The sequence below is a fragment of the Cuculus canorus genome, chromosome 10 (genome assembly GCF_017976375.1).
Source record: "Cuculus canorus isolate bCucCan1 chromosome 10, bCucCan1.pri, whole genome shotgun sequence".
NCBI lineage: Eukaryota > Metazoa > Chordata > Aves > Cuculiformes > Cuculidae > Cuculus > Cuculus canorus.
The window spans coordinates 18,146,377-18,168,806 of NC_071410.1; the positions used below are offsets into that span (position 1 = coordinate 18,146,377).

General features: G+C 41.2%; 1 protein-coding gene across 3 annotated transcripts; it reads left to right on the forward strand.

The window, feature by feature from the left end:
- Positions 1 to 1,112: 1,112 nt before the first annotated feature.
- Positions 1,113 to 22,386, forward strand: ATP7A (ATPase copper transporting alpha). 3 transcript variants are annotated; one of them, XM_054075445.1, is made up of 23 exons: positions 1,235 to 1,249; positions 3,463 to 3,562; positions 4,242 to 4,731; positions 5,443 to 6,177; positions 7,967 to 8,173; positions 9,173 to 9,336; positions 9,860 to 10,021; positions 10,618 to 10,694; positions 10,866 to 11,091; positions 11,543 to 11,776; positions 12,951 to 13,042; positions 13,451 to 13,578; positions 13,748 to 13,902; positions 14,208 to 14,342; positions 15,125 to 15,319; positions 15,524 to 15,706; positions 15,988 to 16,201; positions 16,842 to 16,988; positions 17,437 to 17,579; positions 17,918 to 18,121; positions 18,732 to 18,849; positions 19,545 to 19,647; positions 20,456 to 22,386. In XM_054075445.1, the coding sequence occupies exons 3-23, from the start codon at positions 4,326 to 4,328 to the stop codon at positions 20,730 to 20,732; spliced, it is 4,305 nt and encodes a 1,434-aa protein (XP_053931420.1). In that variant the 5' UTR covers positions 1,235 to 1,249; positions 3,463 to 3,562; positions 4,242 to 4,325; the 3' UTR covers positions 20,733 to 22,386. The 3 variants fall into 3 exon arrangements, with proteins under 3 accessions (XP_053931418.1, XP_053931420.1, XP_053931419.1); XM_054075443.1 differs by lacking the exon at positions 3,463 to 3,562 and having other exon boundaries at positions 1,113 to 1,249; XM_054075444.1 differs by lacking the exons at positions 1,235 to 1,249; positions 3,463 to 3,562 and adding an exon at positions 4,098 to 4,145.
- The last annotated feature ends 44 nt before the right edge of the window (positions 22,387 to 22,430 follow it).

Consider the following 22,430-nt stretch of genomic DNA (forward strand, 5'->3'; position numbering starts at 1 on the left):
TGTAACTCCACAGTCAGGGAGCAATGGATACACCCACACGGCTGCCGTACAGTTTCAAGAAGCACTTGACTTATCGTGGCTTCGTGAACACACCCAGACCACAACTAACTAAACTGGGACAGGACAATCCACCACAGAGTCAATTTGTCTCTAGTTAGGTTTGGATGGAAGTGAATTTAAAAGCATTTCAGGTACATAATCAACTTCTTGGGCTGTGTTTCATGTTATTTACATAGTTAAACTTTTGTACCTAGAAATCATAGTTAGATTCTCCCACAGCTTAGTGGCCGACATGTTTGCAGTATGATCCTTGCTCTTGACAAGATGTACTTAAAGGAACAATGTGTATTTCATCTATTGGAAACCAATTCAGAGGTTTATACTGTCTCAACCTGTGTGGATTAATCTTCAGGATTTAGTTTTGTGTGTCAGTGAGGCAGACCGGTTTGTGTGATGAAACATCTTTGTGTTCTTACACAGTTTGTAGCATGTGTCAAAGTGAAACAGAAACTTTCAGAAGTTCAGACAGTTTGGAAACGTCACTAAGGAGCAAAAAAATTAATTTTATTAAACATTGTTAGTACTTCATGTAATTTAGTTTTCCAATACAAGTTACCAGGGTAAAAAAAAAACCCAAGCATGTGCTTAACTTTAGCTGTTCAGTGAATCATCAGAATTTGTTGTTGCTTCCACTGCGTCCAATCATTAAGCAGTTGACAGTGATAATTTTCCTGGTCGTTAACCTTGCTGGAAAAAACAATATGGATTTTCAAAAGGTTAAAAAGAAATCTGGAAAATCACTACTTTTGCCCACTTTTCCCCTCTGTGACTTAATAGTTTATGCATTGAACACAATAAGTCCTTTGCATTAGCCATTATTTCTACAAAATAGGCACTCCCTCATCCAGAGCCCCTCCCCAGCTTTCCTGGAGCCCCTTTCAGTACTGGAGTACTAAATACTGAAAGTTGTTCTTCCTGTTCAGCTTTACTCAGATTTTTACATCAACTGGAGTTACCTTTGGCCAAGTACATCCTCTGTTAAATCCCTGTTTGAGTTTCAATCTTTGTGAAATGATTTAAGAACAAATGTCCTAATTGTGTTTTACCAACAGCAATGAGAAGACTTGAGTAGAATTTCACCATGGAGATGAAATCCATAGTCATCAGTGTGGAGGGAATGACATGCAATTCCTGTGTCCAAACTATCGAGCAGCATGTTGGGAAGATGAATGGTATCCATAATGTTAAAGTAAGTAACGCTGTTGCTGTTTCTTATAAAGCTTTGTTCTTATATGAGAAACCATGATAAAGTATGCACTGAGGGAGGAAAATAGGTGGAAAAAGTATATCCTGTTCGTTTCATGGGAAGCTGATGTTAGAAGTGTGTTAGCATATTTCTGGAAGAGAAAAACAAGTGCTTACTTTAGTGTAGTGGGAGCTAAGTCATTACCTGTTACTTTTAAGTAATATTCTGCTTTACAATTAATTCAGGATAGTGAAGCAATGAGAAAAAGGTAAAAAAAAAAAAACCACTGGCAGCAGGAAATTTTTAATTAGATAAAGCAAAAGCCTTAGAACTTGCACAGGTGAAAAAAAAAAAACAAACAAACCTTGTCAGTTACACTGAATAAATGTCAGTATTTGTTAACAAACCTCCAGGCCTTTTCTTTCAAACTAATAGTACAGAGAGGTCACTTGCATAGGTTCAGAAGCATTTGTGCGCTTGAGGTGTTCAGTTAATCGTGTGGTAGTTGACCCACCATGAAAAGTAAAGCTGTTTTGTTGTGGTTCATGAAATAAGAGTAGCAGGTAATCCAGGTGACAGGAAAACCTTGCTAGCTCTTTCAAGTGTTAGAAGTTTGCTTTCTATTGTACCGTCCATGAGGAGATGAGAGAAGGAGCAGCAGAACTGTGGTCTTGAACTGTAAACAGCGCTACTTGGTTAGCCCTTAAGTCAGATCAAGGAAGTCTGCATTGATTTTTAGGTTGGTTTTTTTTCTTAGCCCAGAGGAGATATCAATATTTTGTTAGTATTTTTCCTAGCATGGGCAAAATGTTAGAGAGATGTGGAGTATTCCATAGTGAGCTGGTTATTCCTACACCAGACATTATTTGACAGTAGTTTTAACGATGATAACAGTGTTGAAGCTGGGAGATTCCTCTTAGTTTTATAACCCAAGTTGTACTAGAGAGAACAGTCCTAACAACAGAAAATTGCAAAGTTTAATTACTTAGTATTTCTATGTTCCGAAATTATGCTGTAGTGCTCTACAGTGGTTGATTTTACTCTAAAGAAAATAGTATCTTCCTGATTTCATCAAAGGATAATTTCTGGTTTAGTGGCACTGTCTTAGGTGAACACTTTTCCTCACAGAACAGGGTGCGCTGTCTTAGTTTGGGGCATATGATCGCCACCTCTAGCTGATTCCGAAGGGCTTGTTGTGGTGTGTGGTTTCCTTTTGCCTGAAGTAGGTGTTCACGTATGCACATTTGGTGAAATTTTGAAGAACAGCAGCAATATTTATTAGATGCTTTATTTTTCCTCTTTCTTCCATTTTAATGGAGCTTTCATGTGATAGGAGGTTGTGCTCTGGTGCCAGAACATTGGATCACTAAGACTCTTCTAGAAGCAGGGACGCTGCTGTTAGTGTCTGTGGTGTAGTGTGGGCAGGTAAATCACTAGGTGTCTGCGGGCATGAGGTCAAATGAAGGCTAAAAGCAGCCTGTGAAATAAACCCCCCAAATAATCTGACTTCAGAATCTTCCCTTTCTCCCTTCTTCTGGCAAAAGAGCTAATCTTGTCAACCTCACATTTTTATTGTTTCAACTAACTTCTGAGAATATACGCGTCTTGAGATAAGAGGAGGAGAGATTCGAACTTTAACTTGATTGAAGACAATACATCCCATAGCATTTTACGTAAGGAATGAAGCAGGCTTTATGAAGGACATTATTAAGAGTTTTGTGTTCAAGTTTTAAAGTAGATACCCTACCCCAAAGCTGAATACTATTTCTAAAACTAATCTTGGCAAGAAGGTATGATACATGGTCTGAGTAGAATGGGACTATAAGAAGCTTTAAGAGGTTGTATTTAGTAATTATCCTTATTACAGAATCATAACTTCAATTTACCCAGATCATTTGTTTCAGAAAAATCTCAGAGAATAGTAAAGCAGGGTTTGTTTAATGCTTATGAATTAGGTCAGCGAGGGAAATGAATGTGAGATGGCTAATACAGACACTCAGAGATGCATTTAGGTTATTTTGCCTCCAACTGCAATGAAACCAATAAAAGTCCCTGTTGCTCATTCTGCTAAGGTCCATAATTGGGCGAAAAAATGAAGAAAGACGGTTCTTAAAATGATTTAACTGGTCTAATTTAATCATGACTGGGGTCTTTAGTTTGTACTTTTGCCCAGAGGAAAGATAGAATTGAATGATAATGTGTTGGGCCTCTGGCAGGCATCGGCTTTCCCTTTTGGAAACTGCAGTAATTGTGTTTGCTGTATCATCAGCTGGGAGCAAATTGAATTGAGGATGTTTGTACCGTCTGACGTGAAAGGTTAGTACCAAATCAGGAGGTCTCTGGATCACCAAAGTGTACAGAGAGAGGAAAACCAGCTTCTTTAATGTTTGCCATAAATCAAATGTTGAAACTTAATTTTGTTCTGTGAAGTCTGATGCATTTTATTTCTAATAGCGAGTTAACAGCCTGTGCCCCACATACTTAAAAACGCTGGACTCCTTTCACTGCTGCTTAAATGTGTGGGTTTTTTCAAAGGGTATTTTCTTCTGTCCTTGTAGCCTACAGGTAATTACTCCTAACCACTGAATTGTACATGTGATTAGAATTTCTTTTATGGGCTGTTTTGCTTTGGGGATTTAATTGGGTTAGTCATCGTAATTTAAGAGAGCCGAGCTCTGGAGGTTACGCTAAATGCAGTGTTGCTCTCTGGATGTCGACAGTAGAAGTGGCAGGCAGACTTGTAGAAGATTCTAAAGCTGATTGGGGGGAAGTCTGTTCTTCCCGGCTGTGTTGTTGCGCAGATGGGCAGAAGTTATTTTATGGTGGCTGTTGGTGTGGCTTTACTTTTCAAGGTGAGCAGTGATGGATGCAATTATACTGGACAAGTATTGCTAATAACGTAAGTAAAAGCTATTTCTAGTCTCATGCAGGGTATTCTCATCTCAGCATTGCAGTTTGCTGAGTTGGTTTCTTTCGTTTTTTTTCCCCTTGCAAGGTGTCTCTAGAAGATAAGAATGCAGTCGTCATCTATGACTCAAAGCTGCAGACTCCAGCAACGCTGCAGGAAGCAATATATGACATGGGATTTGATGCTACAGTACCCGATCCAAAAGCACAACCTGTTTTACCTGACACTATTTTCCTTACTATTCCTACTCAGTCAGCTCTAACCTCTAAACAGATTTGTAATACGCTACTACAGAAAAAAGGTATCGTGGATGTTAAAATGTCTTCCAATCAAAAAACTGCAGTGGTGACTTTCATTCCTTCCATTATAAATGGCAAGCAGATTACCCAAATGGTCCCAGGAGTAGATTTGAGTATCTCCGCACCAGAGGTAACCCCAGGAGTTAATGAGGATTCCAGCTGCTCTCAAGCGAGCAGTGTTGTACTGCGCCTGAAAGTAGAGGGGATGACCTGTCATTCCTGCACCAGCACCATTGAGGGCAAGATCATCAAATTGCAAGGAATTCAGCGGATTAAAGGTAAAATCTTAATGTATTTTTATGTAAATTGAAGATGACCATGCTGTTCCCTGATAGGATTGTGGAGATATCTTGAGTTTAGGTTAGATAACTTAGTGTGACAGGTACTCTTTGTAGTACCAGGTGTTTAGTTACAGGTTTAATTTGTACTAGAAGTGAAAAAAGGGGCTCAGAATGTGATGAGGCTTTGTTACATGCGCAACAGCATTCAGTGGCTACTTTATTCTGGTAAGTAGCTCAGAGTAATGTTTTTTGTAATTTTATTGCTAGTTACAGAAATCCTTTGATGTCGTTTTTTAATTGTAATTAATATTATTTTATATTTTCTGTGCAATTAAAAATTGATATTGGCATGTGTGTGTTTGCATCTAAAAGGCAAGACAAAATAGCTATGGCATAAATGTATTACCACGGACCCCTGATAAAAGGGTAAATTTAGTAAGAAATAGTAATGCTATTTGTGAAAGTCCTAGGTGAAAAAGCAGAAAATTGAGGAGGAGTGGGAATTTGTTGCAATACTACGCAAAAAATGATTGAAGAACCGAATTGTTGGATATTTACTAAACCAGTTAAATCTCCTTTCCGTTGCAGTTACATTTGAGCATTTCAAGCATTCTTGGAAAGCTCTGACAAGATCTGTTGCTCTTAGAGCGATGTGCTCATTATCCTTAGGGCAGTAATGCACACTTGGTTTTATTGGTTAATTTTCAGTGTCGCTGGACAATCAGGAAGCTGTTGTTGTCTACCAGCCTCATCTGATTACAGCAGAAGAAATCAAACGCCAGATTGAAGCTGTGGGTTTCACAGCGACTCTCAAAAAACAGCCTAGACCCCTCAAGCTTGGTGCTGTTGACCTGGAGAGGTTGAGGAACGCTCAGACCAAAGGCTCCGAGATGGCATTGAAAGAAAACTCAAATGTGAATGATACAAAGACAGTTGTCTTCAGAATTGATGGCATGCACTGCAATTCATGCGTCCTCAATATTCAGAGTACCATATCAGCACTCCCATCAGTAAGAAGTGTAGTTGTTTCATTAGAGAAGAAATCTGCTATTGTAAGCTATAACCCAAACTTAATTAACAGAGATGTGCTGAGAAAAGCCATTGAGGCAGTGTCTCCAGAGACATTTAAAGTCAGCCTTCCTGATGACTGTGAAAATGTAGCACTTTTCCCCACATTGATGTCTCCACTGAAGTCTTCTCGTCCAGCTCTGAAGGATGCTAGCCAGCCACTTACTCAAGTTGTTGTGATAAATATTGAGGGAATGACTTGTAATTCTTGTGTGCAGTCCATTGAGGGAGTCATATCCCAAAAGGCAGGTGTAAAATCTGTTCACGTCTCTCTCTCAAATCGTAATGGGACTATAGAATACGACCCTCTGCAAACATGCCCAGAAGACTTGCGATCCTCAATAGAGGAGATGGGATTCGATGCATCTTTATCAGGTAATGACCTATTAAACTTTTATTTTTATAAGAATTATATAGTTCTGTTTAGGATTTGTACCTCCCAAGCTGAAATTTAGTAGCTGACATGTACTTGATGTTTGCCAAGGGAAGCTTTGGATCTTCAGACAATGGGGTAATTAAATACATGTGGAATTCCCTTGATACATCAGACTAATTAAAACTGATTGAGATATCTGGAAACATAAATATGTCAGATAAATGCTGATGTTCAAATGGTGCCCCCGTTTGCTGCTGTATAATATTCATGGCATGAATATGGAATCGGGGCTTTGCTCACTGCGAAGAATATTATGGATTGGTGCGCTGAAGTATCTTTGATAGTGAATTATTTAAGGCTTGTCTCCTGTGGAGTAACTAGTGAAGGGATATTGAACCAGGCTTGGGTGTGACTGCGGAGCGATGAGAATCTGAAGAGTGTGGACATCCCTGAGGAAGTTAAAATGATGCGGTTGTGAGCCAGCCCGGATAGGCAGCAAGGCACCACCCAGCCACTCCCTCCCTCCTTCCCTTGTCGTACAGCGAGGAAGACAAGGGTAAAAGAGCAAGAACTTGTGAATTGAGATAAGGACAGTTTAATAGGTAAAGCAAAAGTTATGTGTGCAGGCAAAACAAGGGATTAGTTCGTTACTGCCCGTCAGCAGGCAGATGTTCAGCCATGTGTGCAGGAAAGCAGAGTTTTATCATGTGTAAGAGTTACTAGAGAGGACAAATGCCATCACTCAAAGTTCCCCACTTCTTCCTTCTTCCTCCAGCTTTATATGCTGAGCGTGGCATTGTACAGTGTGGGATATCCGTTGGGTCACTTGGAGTCGGCTGTCCTGGCTGTGTCCCCTCCTAACCCCTTCCTTGGTGACGGGGTGAGGTGAGGAACAGAAAAGGCTGTTGATGCTGTGTTAATACTGCTTGGCGGTAACAAACAGCCCTGTGTTCTCAGCACTGTTTGGTGGAAAAGATAGCCCCGTGAGCTACTCTGAAGAAAATCAACCCGGTCCCAGCCTAAGCCAGTACTGTGGTGCCACTGTGCCTACTGTGATGACTGGTACACTGAAAGTAATTCCACAGTGGGAGCAGATGACTAGAGAGTAGATGGCAGAAGATGTATGGCAAGAATACAGGTGAATATGAATGGGAAGAGAGGCTTCCTGAGGGGACAGGAAAGCTCTATTCCTTGATTCAGTAAAATAAAATTTTGAGACATAGAGTGCATGAGCTGTTTTATGGCAATAACTAAAGAAGTGGTTGGGTGCTCCCATTTAATTCCTTTCAAATGGCTCCTGCATAAACATAGCATCTCCTGAATTGGTCTAAGAAGCAGTTGTCTGTAGCTTCAAGCCCTTCTCTTAGGTCAAAGCCACTGACTTTGCTTATGAAACATGCACTAGCTAACTAATTCAGCTTCGTGCCACAGGGAAAGTCAATAAAATTGTGTGTAAAACTAAGGTTGCAGTGCAAAGGTTTAGCTTACGACCTACAGAAGAGAACAAAATGTGCAACAGAACAGGCAAACATAATGAGGAAAGGCAAAAGGAAAAACAGTAACAAAACACTCAGATGCCCAACCTTTTGTCTTGTTTTCTTGTGCTCAGTATTAACTGACAGGTGGGTGAGTCTGACCAGGTGTGGACAATTACTATTTTATGGTCTATGAATTTACAGCAACCTGTATTTATGGTAGAAATACACATATTTATGGCTGGTGTAGTACCAGCTCATACCTCATTGCAGTGGCTGTTCATAATGTCATGAATTGTGATCCCTTTTTCAGCAAGGACAGAACTACCTGTGGCAATAGCTCAGCCCTCACCCGAAGTGCAGCTGGAATCACACAAAACCGAGCCTCTCTCCAAAGTGTCGCCAGCCCACCTTGCTAGGCAAGAAACAAAGAATATATCGAAATGCTACGTCCAAGTCACGGGAATGACGTGTGCTTCGTGTGTGGCCAATATTGAGAGAAACCTGAGAAGAGAAGACGGTGAGATTCATGGCAGTGTAACCTGTTACATTTCTAAGGGTTTCTTGTAGAGAATCCATCTGGCTTTTGTGCAGGAGCTCTAAGGGGTGGGTTGTCAAGAAAGGAGCCATCGCTGATGTGTTTCATGAGTGAGAACACAGTCTGCTCGCTGTTGCTTCTTAGGATGAAAACAATGCTCTTCTTATTGCCTTGTGGGCATGCTGGTCGGAGACTGCTTTTGCAAAAGCCAGAGTTGGAGTGCTCCAAAGAGAATATAGTGGTCAAATATGGATCCTTTTGAACCTAAAACAAATTTGGAGGGGCGTGCCCAGGTCTGCAACTTGAAGGCAGAAGCATATGTATTAGGGAGCTGTTAGAGGGACAGTATTAATATGGATTAAAGAGACATACATTAATTTTAGCTCTACGAGTCAGGACAAATATATCTTCTGTCAATGTGATGAACATATTTGCAAGAGCAAACAGTTGCATGACTGTGATGTAATTAAAAGTCTTTAATGTCTTTAATTATTGTAATGAAAATAGATGTGTCCAAGTTAACCTGGAATTTAATTTTTTTTCATCCTAGAAAATGGATGTATCAAAATCCTTCTTGCTTAGGGTACAGTAAGATTGCATGTCATTAGATCTACCCTTTCTCATAGATCTTGAAGGAAAGCCTTTTAGAAGTGGTAAATGCTAATGAAAAAATATGCAGAACTGTATTTTAGAAGAACTTCTTTCAAGTAAAACCAGGTCTTTTTCATATAGCATAGATTGAACGTTTGTAATTAAGACTGTTAAAAACATGTGACTCGTGAAGTAATGCTTTCGTCTGTCACGCCTGTACTTAGGTGCTTTGGTTGCATTGTTGATGTTTCTTCCAAAGATGATGACCTTTTTCTTGGTGTCCTACAGCGTGGCAGCTTTCGCAGTTTCAGTTGCTGTTGTACCATCGCGTTACCATAAATGTAGTGTTTTCTTAAACGTGATCTGCCGTTCACACATTTTGTTTTCTAGGAATACATTCGATACTGGTCGCCCTAATGGCAGGAAAGGCAGAAGTGAGGTATAATCCTGCCGTCATACACCCTTCAACTATTGCAGAGCTCATACGGGAACTGGGATTTGGAGCTACTGTCATGGAAAACTGTGGAGAAGGAGATGGAATCCTGGAACTTGTTGTAAGCTAGTAATTAAAACCAACCCCCTGTCTTTAGTGCTTTCTGTATTGGATGTGCCTGTGTAAACATTCACAAAGTGTTAATCATATAGTAGAGATTAATTTACAAAAAGATAAAGTATAAGAGTACATCAGGTGTGTATCACAAATTGTATCTTGTCTTGCAAACTGGGCTGGCTCGTTGCTGCACTGAAGTTGGAGAAATATTTCTGTGGGTTTTTTTCATGTGGCTGCCTATTGCAGGAATTTCCTTTTTATTTCCTTTTGTAGCCGAGTTATGCTCAGAGCTGGGGTTTGCTGAGCCAGAAGAGCCAGCAGAGCTTTAGCAGAGCTCAATAATCTTGTCTCTATGCTGTTCTTCTATATTGCTCTCACCCTCAACTGGAGAGCTCCATCTCACTGCTTCAAACACAGAATTATGCAATAAGTAGTTCAGGATAGTCATAAGTACTTTTACTGCTTTTTAAAATGCATTTACTAAGTAACCCGTGGTTTTAATAACAGAAGGAACCTTTCTTTTACAGGTGAGAGGAATGACTTGTGCTTCTTGTGTGCACAAAATAGAATCCACCCTCATGAAGACGAATGGTGTTTTATACTGCTCAGTAGCTCTTGCAACCAACAAAGCACACGTTAAATATGATCCTGAGGTTATAGGTCCTCGAGATGTTATACAAGTGATAAAGGTAAGTTTCATGAAGGGAACAAGTCTCATAAAATATCCAGTGTTCTTTGAAGAGTTACAAGCCCCAGAAACAGAAGGGAAGACTATTAAAGGAAAAAATCCACCTCATTTCTTCTGTCTGGTATCTTCTTAGCACAGATCATGTGTCTTCTGGCTCAAAAGCAGTGCTCTGTTATGACTTTTAAGTTGTTAAACAGAAATACTAGGAAAGCCAGGCTGTCATAGAGTTGAAGATGCCGGCTCTATTGCAGAAACATCAAGCACACCCATGAGTACAGTACCAGGAAAGAAGTGAAATAAGCTGCTTGGCTTTCTTCCTCAATTTCTCTACTTCTGTGCCCCAAGTAAACCATTTTGGAAACCCACATTTTAGAATAGCATTTTAATGTTCTACAAAGGTTGATTTATACATCAGATTGCTTTTCCCTTTTTTGCAAGAAAACTGAAAAATAGTAACAATCGTATCAGGATTGCTAATAAAATAAATCAAATGTAAGGCTAGCACCATCAATAATCCAGCAAGAACTTTTAAAAAGCACGAAGTCTCTTTTAAAATTCTGCTGTTCTCTTTTTTTATTGTTATGCTTTTTTCCTTAGGATTTAGGTTTCAATACTTCATTAGTCAAAAAAGATCGCTCTGCTAGTCATCTGGATCACAAGCAAGAAATAAGGCAGTAAGTATTCCTGAACACACTTAGGTTCTATTTAACGTCTCTAATTCTTCTTCTTTAATCAATGGTAAGGTTAGAAATTTTATTTTGTAACTGTTCAGGCTTGCTAGCTAAAATGTTACCCAGCATTTGACTGCAAAGTGTTTCTGTTTTTTTATTTTTCTTATGCCTAAGGTGGAAAAGGTCTTTTGTTGTGAGTCTCGTTTTCTGCATTCCTGTCATGGGGCTGATGATTTACATGATGGTTATGGACCATCAGCTTGCAGATGCTCGTGCGCATCACAACATGACCAGTGAGGAAATGGAGGCCCTTCACTCCTCAATGGTCCTGGAATACCAGCTCCTGCCAGGATTGTCTGTTATGAATTTTCTGTCATTTTTACTCTGCGTCCCTGTACAGGTAAGTGGGAATGTGACAACTCATAGTTTGTTGGGTTAAAACACTGAGAATGGAAGGCAGTGAAGAAATAAAATTTGCAAAGTGACTTTAATTATGCCGACTCAAAATGCTTTTAAGGTTGTTGGGTGCTTCTGCTGTCGCTGCAGTGAGTGGTGTCAGAGATGGTTAGGGCAGGCCGGTCATGGCAGAGGTGCTGTGCAGCCTGGCAGTGCTGAAGGCCTGTCCGGCAGCACTGGTGGGCGTGGGTGGAGCTGGTGGGGCTGCCTGGAGGGGAGAGGACCTGAGAGTGCTGTGGTGGAACTTATAGCCCTCAGCCAGAGCTGGGATATTCTTCAGGAAGAGACTGAGGAGGCAAATAACAAATAAAATGGATGTCTCCCTCTCTTACGGGAATGCTGCTGCTGCGTGTTACAAATGTGCGTATGAAACCCGACCGGATCTCTCATTACAGATGTTTGGAGGCTGGCACTTCTACATACAGGCGTACAAAGCGCTGAAGCACAAAACTGCCAATATGGACGTGCTCATTGTTTTGGCAACCTCCATTGCATTCCTTTACTCATTTGTTATTCTTCTAGTTGCAATGTCTGAGAGAGCAAAAGTAAACCCCGTAACTTTCTTTGACACACCTCCGATGCTGTTTGTGTTCATCTCCTTGGGCCGTTGGCTTGAGCATGTTGCAAAGGTAAGGAAAAGCCCATGATACCTCCAAGCTGCAAGACACTAAGAATTGTTTCTGAATTTTGTGTACCTTTCGAAAACAAAAAGCTTTGTCAGCTTCTTTAAACCTCCTTTGATGTAAAATCAAATTCCCTCAGTCAATTTGCAGATGACACCAAATTGGATGGAAGTGTTGATCTGCTTGAGGACAGGAAGGCTCTGCAGAGGGATCTGGACAGACAGGATCCGTGGGCCAAGGTAGATGTACGGGTTCAACAAGGCTCAGTGTCAGGTCCTGCACTTTGGTCACAACAACCCCATGTGGTGCTCCAGGCTTGGGATGAGTGGCTGGAAAGCTGCCTGGCAGAAAAGGACCTGGGGGTGCTCGTCGACAGCAGCTGAACATAAGCCAGCAGTGGCCCAGGGGGCCAAAAAGGCCAACAGCATCCTGGCCTGGATCAGCCACGGTGTGGCCAACAGGAGCAGGGGAGGGATCGTCCCCCTGTGCTCAGCATTGGTGAGACCACACCTTGAATCCTGGGCTCAGTTTTGGCCCACTCAGTACAAGAAAGAGATTGAGGGGCTGGAGCGTGTCCAGAGGAGGTGAATGAGGCTGAGTAAGGGTCTGGAGAACAAGCATTATGAACAGTGGCTGAAGGAACTGGGGTTGTTTAGCCTGGAGGAGGCTGAGGGGAAGACCTTATGGCTCTCTACAGCTCCCTCTCTACAGAAAGGAGGTTGTAGCAATGTGGGTGCTGGGCTCTTCTTCCGAGTAACAAGGGATATAGGACAAGAGGAAATGGTCTCTATTTTTGCTAGGGGAGGCTTAGATTGGTTATTAGGAAAGAATTCTTTACTGAAAGAGTAGAGAAACATTGGCACAGGGTGCCTAGGGCAGTGGTGGAGTCACCTTCCCTGGAGGGGTTCAGAAAGCATGCGGCTGTGGTGCTTTGTGCCTTAGTTTAGTAGGCGTGGTGGTGTTGGACTGGATGATCTTAGAGGTCTTTTCCAACGTTAATGATTTTGTAATGCTATGCTCTTCAGTGACTGCGCTATTAAAAATATGAAATTACTTAATGTAAGTCTGTTTGCAGAAAGTGTTTTCTTAATAGGGTAAATTGCAACACACGCTGTTGTCATTTACCCAGCAACTGTTTTTCAATAGCATAGTGAGAAAAATACGACAATTATTATTCTAGGGTAAAACATCAGAAGCGCTGGCAAGACTAATTTCATTACAAGCTACCGAAGCTACAATTGTTACCTTGGGCCCTGATAACATTCTTTTAAGGTATCTTGCTTTGTCATTTGCTTTTCTGTTGTTCCATTTTGTTGTTAATATGCTTAAGTCATAGACAAATGTTACCATTCTGTAGAACTATGAGGTAAATAATTTCAGATTCGCTGGTAGATTTGCCAGATATAACTGTTAAATGCAAGAAAAATAACACTGCTCTGATTTGTTCTGTTGGAGTCTTGCTAATTTTTGTTGAGATAAGAAAATTGGTGGATTTTTGCAACAGGGATGTAAAAAAGATTAAGATATAATATTGTAGTGCTCTTTAAAATGGCCTTTCTTCTGCCAATTTTTGAATGCATTGACAATGTCAACCAGTGGGATTATGCTTTGTGTACAGTAACAACTCCTGGATAACTTCAGTTAACAATCTCTTATTAAAAACACTGCTCATCATTCTAGTGAAGAGCAAGTTGATGTCGAACTGGTTCAACGAGGTGACATTGTCAAAGTGGTCCCAGGAGGCAAATTCCCAGTGGATGGTCGTGTTATTGAAGGCCACTCCATGGTAGACGAATCGCTTATCACGGGTAAGCGTTTGCTTTTATGCAGGTGTAAAGATGTTCTTCTTTTAAATGAATCCGAAAGGACATTGAAGCTGATGTTCTCCTCGCTCTTCTAATTGCACGTTAGGAGTTGGTAGCTGATATTATATTGCTGAAAAATATACCTTAGTATCTGTTGTTGACCTTTCTGTAGGTGAAGCAATGCCCGTGACTAAAAAACCTGGCAATACAGTTATTGCAGGTTCTATTAATCAGAATGGATCACTGCTGATTTCGGCAACTCATGTTGGAGCTGATACAACTCTTTCCCAAATAGTTAAACTTGTGGAAGAGGCCCAGACCTCAAAGGTAGAGTATCATGAAATTGAGCATTTGGGCTTTGTTTTATTATTTGGGCATCAGCATACTAAATAATTTGAAGGGTGGCTGAGATTTAGATATAAATTGCAGTTGGGTAATGAAGTACCTTGCTGAGTAAGGACTTTGATACAGTCTACTGTTCCAAGTCTCGTTGTCTTATTAATTAAATATGTAATTATACAACACGGTATGCCAAATGTGCTGCGAACAGAAGCTGTGACTACAGCTATGTCTGAAGGCATATAAGAGAGTAAGCATGATGTTGCTGGAGCTGACACATTTCTCCTTTCTAGGCTCCTATCCAGCAATTTGCAGACAAACTTAGTGGCTACTTTGTTCCTTGTATTGTGGCTGTCTCTGTGGTTACCCTTTTTGCCTGGATTATAATTGGATTTGTGGATTTTGAAATAATAGAAAAATATTTTCTGGTAAGTAAAGTGTCCTTAAACACCTTCTGAAATATTTAAAAAATAGTTAGCCTACACATCTGTTAGGCTGCGATGGTTCCCTTCTGAATTATCCTTGCAGGCAACTGCAGAGTATAGATATTAGAATATTGTAGGGAAGATCAATGCAACATAGGGAAGATACATAACGTATTATTCTAGGCTGTAGATGTTATATTGATTTTCCAATTTCCATTCCTTCTTTGTGGGGAAAAGAAGTCCCTTGTGTCACGAGCTACAATTCTGCAGCTACTTTTGTTAGCAGAGCTCTGTGTAAATTCATTTTTGATATCAGTGGTATTCGTCTTCATTAGAGACAGCAGAGAAGGTTCAGGATCCTAACTAGTACCTCAGGGTTGCTTAGGTCACAGGTTTCTTGGTGCATGACTATTTCTGATTAGGATTTATTAGTTTCCAGGAAACCAATCTTCATATCCTCCTTCTTTGTTCCTGTATGCCTTGTTGATAGAGTATCTGTTATTACCTTACGGTGTAAAAGAGTTCTCATAGCATGTGGTACCTTATTTAGGAAAATGGCATAAATAGAACAGATTGTGGGTGTATGCAGTACAGAACAGAACTTAGTCATGAGTTTGTTAATCATTCATCTTAGCTTTTGTATAGTTTGCCCGTGCTTGACTTTTAATATTAATGCTTTTACTCGCGTATCAGCAAATTTGTTAAACATCAGAGGCAATGGTGATTGAATACAGTGTTTCTATCGTTCAGTTTCTTTTATTACTGAAAGGAACTTCTGTCACCAGGGTTACAATAAGAGCATCTCCGAAGCCGAAGTGATCATCCGCTTTGCTTTCCAAGCCTCTATAACAGTCTTGTGTATTGCTTGCCCCTGTTCTCTGGGATTAGCCACCCCGACAGCTGTGATGGTGGGTACTGGAGTAGGAGCTCAGAACGGCATCCTGATCAAAGGAGGAGAGCCGTTAGAGATGGCTCATAAGGTAAGAAGTGTGGGTTGGTACAAGAGCTCGAAGGGCCGGTATCAGCGGCACTTTGCCACCTGCTGCCTGAGCAGATCGTTTTGTGTACATCAGCACACACATGATCATTGTGTTTTAGTAAGTTTGGTTAAATTGAGTGGTTTTCTGAGGAAGCTACGCGTTAAAACTTTGTCCATTGAATGAATTCTTCCTGTCTCGCTGCAGGTAAAGGTGGTTGTATTTGACAAAACAGGTACTATTACTCATGGGACTCCAGAAGTGATGCAGGTGAAGTTTCTAGTGGAGAGTAACCAGCTACCACGTAATAAAATGCTGGCGATAGTGGGAACTGCAGAGAGTAACAGTGAGCATCCTCTGGGAGTGGCAATAACAAAATACTGCAAAAAGGTAAGTTATTTGTACAGGAAAAGAGCGGTTTGTTGTGGAAGAACCTCTCTTGCAGTACTTAATATGTATGAATAGTCTTGTATTATTTAGAAAGTACTTGATGTGTTCAGTTGTGGAGCCACATATATCACTTAATACTGTATTAGATGCGCTGGATACTCAAACTTATGTTTTGATGATTGATTGAATATTTCTCTGCTCCTGTTAGTGCGGTCAAACTAACCCTTTAGCACACTTTTATATATTTAAAAACTGTCTCAGTTTGCATCCTTTTTCTTTAGGAACTGGACTCGGAAACCCTTGGGACATGTACAGATTTTCAGGTAGTTCCGGGCTGCGGCATTAGTTGTAAAGTCACCAATATTGAAGCATTGCTCTACAGGAAAAATAAAATGGTTGAGGAAAACAATATTAAAAATGTGACACTTGTGAAAATTGAGGAAAATACAAATGAATCAGTGCAACCTGCTTTGATTATTGATGCCGAACTACCAAGTAAGTTAACTCTGGTTTATAGAATAAAATGGCTAATTTTTGCTTTTGTGTCATGAGGATCCTCAGTGTGGTCATTTTTCTGCCTTGGAGAACAGGGCTTGTGTGAAGGCACACATGAAATAGTTGATCATTAGTTTTTCATGCTCACTCATCACTCAGGACATTTTAATTAAATATAATTTGAAGTTAGATATTGAATATGGGGCTGGAAAATCACATAGAAGTTGTCTTTCAGTTCTCTTTGGCTTTGCTTTCCTTCATCCCAAATGACCATTTTCAAGACAGAATTATCTATATTTGCACAACTGACTGCTTTTCAAACAACAACAGCTCATGATTAGATCTTTTGGTTATATTGGGCTGTTCCTTGTAAATTAGAAGCACTGGGAAAGGGACTTGATCCTTCACTGTCCTTCGAACGGTGGTTCTTGGTCCGTGGACATCATAACTACCCTCTACTGAAGAAATGTGTCTGTCTTGTCTAGAACACGTGAAAAGCTTGGTGGCACACAAAGTATTGAGAGACTTTCTGCGTTCTCTGTAATATTGCATTGCGTACTGGGAAAACCTGGATAGGATTAGCTGGAGGGAAGCTTCCTTGTTATCCATCTAATGGTAGGATCATATTTTCTTCCTTCAGCTACTCTGACTTCTCAAAAATACTCTGTTCTCATTGGAAATCGGGAGTGGATGAATAGGAATGGCCTCCTTGTTAAAAATGAAGTTGATAGAGCCATGATGGAGCATGAGCGGAGAGGTCGCACAGCAGTTCTAGCAGCTGTCGATGGTAAGTTCAGTGCCGTCTGGTTTCATTCAGGGATTGATTTGTCACTATTTAGGCAGAAAGTCATGAGTAGTACTGTGATAGCAGGTACACCTGAAGCAGAATAAGGGGATGAAAAGAAATCATTACCTAGTTCATAGCAATTCTACATGAGAAGGGCCTCTTCCTGCCTTCTGTAGTTGACAGGAGCGTTAGACATAATGCAAAGATTTCCAAGAGAGCAAAGGGAGAGAGAGGAGAGAGAAGGAATTTTATGTTGTTGGGCAGTTCGTGCTCTATATTGCTTTGAACGTTGCTGCCCTGCTGTCTGTTCTTGTTCTGCTTTTTACTGTCAATACTTCAGTTTCAGGAATTAGTCTTACTGAGGGGGGTGGAGGGAGAGTTACCTCTTGTTTTTCTAAAGCAATAAACATCTTTATTGCAAACACATCCTTTCTTTCTGTTCTCCTAGGAGTGCTTTGTGGCTTGATAGCTATTGCTGATACTGTGAAGCCAGAAGCTGAGCTGGCAGTCTACACTTTGAAGAGTATGGGATTAGAAGTTGTCCTAATGACTGGTGACAACAGCAAAACTGCACGATCTATAGCCTCTCAGGTAAGCGCACATGCGTTTGGATTTGAAGCTTGGTACAAACCACTAGAGGAACCATGTGTGCTGTGTTGAAACTGCTTGTGGTTGGCATAGAAACAGTCGATTGTGAGAAATGGTGATTGTTAACAGATTCAGAACAAGGTGGGGAACAGAAGAAGCATTTTTGAATGGAAAGAGCATCACCTTTGAATTCAGAGCTATTAATGTCGTTCATGGTCTGGTCTTTAGCTCGTGAGTGCATTAACATGGGTTTCAGCCTTCCTAGTGACATCATTAGAGGCAGGAGCTTTGATAATTGGTAGAAAAGCTGCCAAACAGTGTTGTACTTTCTCTTTTTTCAGGTTGGCATCACCAAAGTGTTCGCAGAGGTACTTCCCTCCCACAAAGTAGCCAAAGTGAAACAATTACAAGATGAAGGAAAACGGGTGGCCATGGTTGGAGATGGTATCAATGACTCCCCAGCTCTTGCAATGGCCAATGTGGGAATTGCTATTGGCACGGGTACTGATGTAGCCATTGAGGCAGCTGATGTGGTTCTAATTAAGGTAAGAAATAAAAGTAGCTCATTAAAATGAGATTATAAGAGGGATTAGAAGGCCCAGGATGTCCTGAATGATTCAGACCACTGCTGACGTGTACAGCCTTCATAAGCGAGGAGAACTGGAGCAGAGAAGAGATTGTCTTCATCATGTTTGTCTAGTGTAGCAATAGTTATTCTGTGAAGGACACTTCCCTATTTTCTGGCTACTGCAAATTTTGAGGTAATTAAGATTTGAGAGTGGGGAAAGGAAGGAAAAAGTGACCTGACCTTTGGCAAACACAAATTATATTTCAGTAACATACCATAGTACCTGTGGGGTTATGGTTGCTTCTCCTTAAACACCAACAGCACTGTGACAGAAATGGTGGGCAGTGTCTGGAGCTGCACTGTGCGGTGCTGTGTACATCATTTTGGTTATGACAACATCTGGAACAAGGTTGGCACCGATCGTATGGGCACTGTGCAGACAAACTAGAGCAACTTACACGCCTACTCCGTGTATTTGGTACACCCAGTGTGCAGTAGCTAGAGCTAAAATAGGAGAGTGACAGTATCACACGTATGCTTTTTTCCCCCCTCTCTCCAACATCTCCAATAAACATATTACCTTGCAGGATGACCTGATGGACGTGGTAGCAAGTATAGATTTATCAAGGAAAACTGTGAAGAGGATCCGGATCAACTTTGTCTTTGCTCTGATTTATAATCTCATTGGAGTTCCCATAGCTGCTGGTAGGTGAATATTTCCCTGTATTAAGATTGTACTTAGTGAGCAGAAGATGGCAGTGACTTACTGTTGTGTAGAAGAGCATCCATTTTGGTTTTTTTGTTTTGAACTGTCAAGTACAGAGTTCTCTGCCTGAGGACACTGCAGAGGTGTGTTTGTGAGAATCAGAATGCTTTGAGTCAGAAGAGACCTCAAAGCCCATCCAGTTCCACCCCTGCCATGGCAGGGACACCTCCCGCTGGACCAGGTTGCTCAGAGTCCCATCCAACCTGGCCTTGAACACCTCCAGGGATGGGGCAGCCACAGCTTCCCTGGGCAACCTGGGCCAATGAGGTGCCCTCCTCCCACGTTAGGGCCATTATGGAGATGCTCAGCACCTCAAAATAACTTCAAGATGAAAGATTTCTTGAACGAACCTGCTCCTGTGAACAAGCAGTTTACTGTGAGGCGGGCAAGACATGTCTGCCTCTGAATTTCAGACTGTGTGACACATCCAGCTGTGCTCACCCGTAAGTTCTAGCTGAGATAGAACACAAATATTTATGTATTAAATACTTATCATTTAACACTAAACTGAAATCCTATATATTAATATATTGAAATACAACTAAAATTAGACAGTCCGTGGGAAACAGTATGTGTTAATACATGAATAGTGCTGTGTTCCTGCTCTGAACATCCTGCTGTTTTCTTTTTCTAGGTGTCTTCCTGCCCATTGGTTTGGTTTTGCAGCCCTGGATGGGATCTGCAGCAATGGCTGCCTCCTCTGTTTCTGTTGTCGTTTCTTCTTTGCTGTTAAAGATGTGAGTATGTTCTGGCCTGTAATATGGATTTGGAACTTGGGTCTTTTGCTTTGAGTGGCAGAAAATAAGCGTGGGGCTATGACAGATTTCAGGGCTTTTAGAAGAATGCTTCTGTTTAGCAGCTGTCGGTTTTGTTCTTGCTTGAAAAGTGGAGTCCGTTGGTCCAAAGCACTTCAGACAGTGTTTAAAGATGTCATTTCTGATGTGAAGAGGAAAGTTCAAATCAGAAATGTTTAGAATGGAAAATTCCTTAATGGCCTTTGTATATTTGTGAGGAACCTTGTCAGGACACTCTGGCTTCTGAGGCAGGAGCTGTAAGCACCGCACCGACACGAGGGTTGTTGCAGTCGCTGAACCAAGCTGCTGCAGTCGTCGTTGCGTTACTGCTCTCGGCTCTGCAGCCAGGAGCAGCGCAGCCCTCTGCTGGGAGCGGCATCTTTTGCTCTTCAGTTAACACACATGGTTTCAGGAGGAGAGTAGAAGAGCTGGTAAATGTTAGCCACAGTGGTCGGCTCTCAATAGATAAATGTTGTGGTTGTTTTGCAGATGCTCAGCACCACTGAAGCAGTAAAGCACTGAGTGATGTGTGTCAGCTTTACCTGTTCTTCTGCATTGTGGCCAAAAAGCATTGAATTAGCTTCTGGTTCTATAGTAACCGTGCAAAATCTGACACTTTGCTCACTGTGTCATTGATCAAAATATAAATGTCTCTGCCTTGCATATGACCGTAGCATGATGGCTAGTTTCTTTCCATATTTTAGTATACTCCAGCCTGACATGGATTGTCATCATATATTTTCTCCCTTAGGTACCAGAAACCAAGTTCTGAGAAACTCAGGTTCCAGGCCTGCGACCCAATGAGGCACAAGAGCCCGTCGGAAATCAGTGTCCACATTGGAATTGATGAGACTGGGACAGGCTCTCCTAAACTGAGCTTAATGGATCGAATCATCAATTACAGCAGAGCCTCTATAAATTCTCTCTTTTCAGACAAGCGTTCAGTGAACAGCATAGTTCTTAATGAACCAGACAAGCATTCGCTTTTAGTGGGAGATTTTGGAGAAGATGATGATACGGCGTTATGAAAGACTTGCTCCTTTCCTCCAGCCTGGCTAAGCGGAACTCAAAAACCCGAATCAAAATGAAAAAACAACCAAAACAGCTATCTGGAAGTCTGTGCATGTGCTCATCATTTCCGAAGGTCTTTTCAGACTTATTTCTTCTTTAATGTAGAAAGCTGGAATTTTGCTGTGACGTTCCAGGGTCTGTCCTTCGGGGGTTTTTAACTAGGTGTACCAAATGGAATGGCACAGGGGCTGTTAATGCTTGCAGGTAGGGCTGTGTTACTGTTCGGGTTTGACCAGAGCTAAACCCTGACAGTTCCCGTTCCATGAAGCTCGCAGAATAGCCTTTTTTGGCGAAACGTCAAAATACAATTAAGGAAATTAAGGAACCAGAAACTTATTTCACGGTCTTATTGTTGAAGATATCCCTGCAGGGGGATTGGACTGGGTGATCCGTAGAGGTCCCTTCCAACCCAGACTATTCTGTATCAGTCTACTTCATGCGTAGTCAAGTTTAGTACTGTGTTAAAAACTTATAAATTGCCGCATCTGCAAAATACTGGAGATTCTGTGTTTGCAGATCAATGTGCCTTACTTTGAAACTTCCAGGATCCCTCTTGTTCCCATAGCCTGCCTTCTACCAGAAATGGTTCTTCTAAAATGCCTTTTCTTTTTAAAAACATTTGCTTCCAGCTTTTCACACTCTGAGGTTCAAATCATCTCACTGTTGGCGATCTGGATTCCTGCAGGACAGAGAACAGAGAGGTTTTGGGTTTGCTTTCAAACGTTGTACCCACACTTAACTCTATGTTTCCGTCCCCCTCTACACTCCAGCTAATCTGCTTGAGCTTTGAGTGGGTTGAAAGTTTGCCCATTCCTAACCTCTCTTCAACCAAAAACTCTCGCAACATCTGAATACAACACAAGTGTGATGTGGTAAGAGCCAAAATGTTTAGCTTTTAAGAAGGCAGTGGCCTTCTGGCACTCCTTAAATGAATTCAAATAGTTTGGACTGGTGTCATGCGGACGACCTTTAAAACCTTCACCGTGCAGTCTTTGCAGATATCTGACGCCATCGCAGACTGTATCGTGTGTCACATACTGCACTAACATTAGCTGCTTGTTAAGAAAGGTGTCTGTGTACCAGGAATGGTCCAGAATCCACTCCATAGATTGATCCAAACCTCCTTTGCTTGAGATGTTCAGTTACAGCTCTCTGAGTTAAGACAATCTGCATCTCTTACTGAACTAAAATATCAAAACGCCGGTTTTGATCATGAGATCATGAATATTAGAAATATTCTAAATGAGAAATAAAGGTATTCATCACCAAGTAGCCATCTGTTTGTTACTTAATAAGTTGTGTTCTGTAGCTCCTCTGCTGCGACAGCGAGCTGAAGCAATTACTAGGTGTGATAATGTTGAATTACAGTATGAAGTACAGTCCATTGTGTAAATGTAATTCCAGCGAGTGCTTGTGGAGGAGAAATATTCAGTTCGGAGTATGATAAAGAGATCTCTGTAATTGTTCTAGTTTTTAGCTTGAAGTCTGATGTCAGTGCATAGCCTGTGTGTGTAAAAAGCTTTTGCATTTTATCTGAGAGCTACCAGAAAAATACCAGTGTATGAAAAGAGAAGAGCTGTGCTACAGAATGTGTTGTTGGTAAATAGGTGTTTGTTGCTGCCACTAGTTTGAAAAACAAAATTGTTCTATTGCAA